The 1,911-nt window shown below is 35.5% G+C and overlaps 1 protein-coding gene across 1 annotated transcript in view; it reads right to left on the bottom strand.

Moving 5' to 3' along the window:
* The window catches only part of LOC111388453 (AP3-complex subunit beta-A), a 3,770-nt gene extending 2,399 nt beyond the window's left edge, over positions 1-1,371 (bottom strand). The window contains exon 1 of the mRNA XM_023013158.1: positions 590-1,371. Within this exon, the coding sequence (XP_022868926.1) occupies positions 590-1,356 (767 nt within the window). The 5' untranslated portion in view covers positions 1,357-1,371. The remainder of the gene's footprint in view (positions 1-589) is intronic.
* Between the last annotated feature and the right edge of the window lie 540 nt (positions 1,372-1,911).

The raw sequence follows: 1,911 nt of genomic DNA, 5'->3' as shown, positions 1-1,911 counted from the left end.
AGACAACGTTATCTACTGGTGCTAGCTCTGATGCCATGATGCATACGAACAACAATTGGAAGACGGTGATTAGCTGATATCCTAAGAAAGAAATATTATCTGTTAACACATAACATGTGTCAGGAACGACTGCATTTCTTGACAATGTCTAACAGAGCCTCTACCTCTAGATAGACTTCTTGACAATGTCGATGCCTATTTATCCTTTGCCACGTCAGCTAGACTAATAAAGTCATATCAGATTGCATTGGAGATGAATTTCTTCAGATATTGTCTACTTTTGCTTATATGGCCATTTTTTTAAGCAATTCATGGTAGCATGAGATGCTTTAACAAAAGAATAATCTACCAATTAGAAGAAATAAATCAAGAGAGTTGTAATAAGATGGCAGCTCATATAGCCCAGCATGTCTGTTGAAAAGGGTGTAGTCACCAGAAGAAAAAGGAAATTTATCCATATGGGAGATTATCCTTTCTGCTTGTAAGAAGAGAATTATTATTATAGCAACCTTTATGTTTATATAACCTGAACTCGCACATTCTACAGTGAAATTCCATAGATTTTTAAAAAACAAAATCTAACTCCGACTAACAATACATGAAACAGGAAGTATGTAGTAAAGCAATTAGCATTGGAATTTGATCACTTATTCTAAGTTCGCCTTTAACTAAAATTTCAAAGAAAGAGCGAAGTACCACATATTTTGAAGCATTAGATGATCTAAGTAGAAACAACAATGGCTTCACAATCTTTTTAACGTCCTCCTTTGGTGCCATGATCCAGTGAACCCCAGCAGCAGCCAGTACTACTGCACTATTATGACTCCATAATAATGGTGATGTACACTGCAACAAAATCTTCACATCATCATTGCTTTTGGAAGAGGTAGAATGAGAAATATCCATAGAAGTATTCTTATCCATGCAACTTAACCGAGATAAGTACTTCTCTGGCCCTTCAAGGTAACTCCTAGAGACTACATCTGCTATCTCAGAACATATCTCACCACCGACGTCATCAGGGTTTTCTGTCATCACAAGAGGAGGTTTCATATCCTCCCTTTCTGAATTATACTTCACAAGAGAACACGAATATAACATTATGGATCCCTCAACAAGCCCATGCTTTGCAACTACATATCGTAAAAGGATCCCAACCAAAACAATCTGACCCCATTCTTCCACATCTGGAAGAATCTCGCACAACTTTCTGTAATTTCTTCCAATCAAAGATAGATTATTGGGACAAACAGAAGCAAATGAAGCAGCAGCAGCTCCAACTACTCCAGGAGAATTATCATTCAACAATATCCCAACGATCTGCATAATATAAGTTGCCAATAAGTCATAATACATGCAAGTGTGAGAAGAGAAAATTCTCAAGTCAGGAAATCAAACTCTTCAGAGAAAAAGGAAAGAAAAAATCATCCAATGAATAAGGCAAAACCAACACTTAAATGTAATATGTGCACTTCTAAAAGATAAAAGCATGACAATTCATGTAATTATGCATGATTATATCACATCAACTCCATAGCTCGTATTGCAACTATTGTTACAAATAACAAAGACCTGCATCAACTCCATTTGGAGGAAGATTTGTAGTTTTATGGTGAATTTAAAAATTGTTTCGATATTTTCTAGACATGGGCAAATATCATGCTGTCATTTGATTATCTAATGTTAACTTCACTCATATTAATACTGAGAAATTCAAAAAGTCTTAGCTTGGAGAATTTCATTACTATTGAGTTCCCTAAGATTTAGAATCTAGTCATAAAAATTATGTGGTCCCAGTAGGGCGAGTAGACCAAAAAATTAACTGCCCCGAATAATAGCAAAGGATTTGAGAATTGGATCTTTTCAGTAGAATATAGAGACGATGCAAACGGAATGACAAGAAAGAATTCA

This window comes from Olea europaea, unplaced genomic scaffold (assembly GCF_002742605.1).
Source record: "Olea europaea var. sylvestris unplaced genomic scaffold, O_europaea_v1 scaffold4946, whole genome shotgun sequence".
In the NCBI taxonomy this organism is placed as follows: domain Eukaryota; kingdom Viridiplantae; phylum Streptophyta; class Magnoliopsida; order Lamiales; family Oleaceae; genus Olea; species Olea europaea.
Note: the sequence above shows the minus strand (reverse complement) of the source record. Positions and strands in the feature narration are given on the sequence as shown.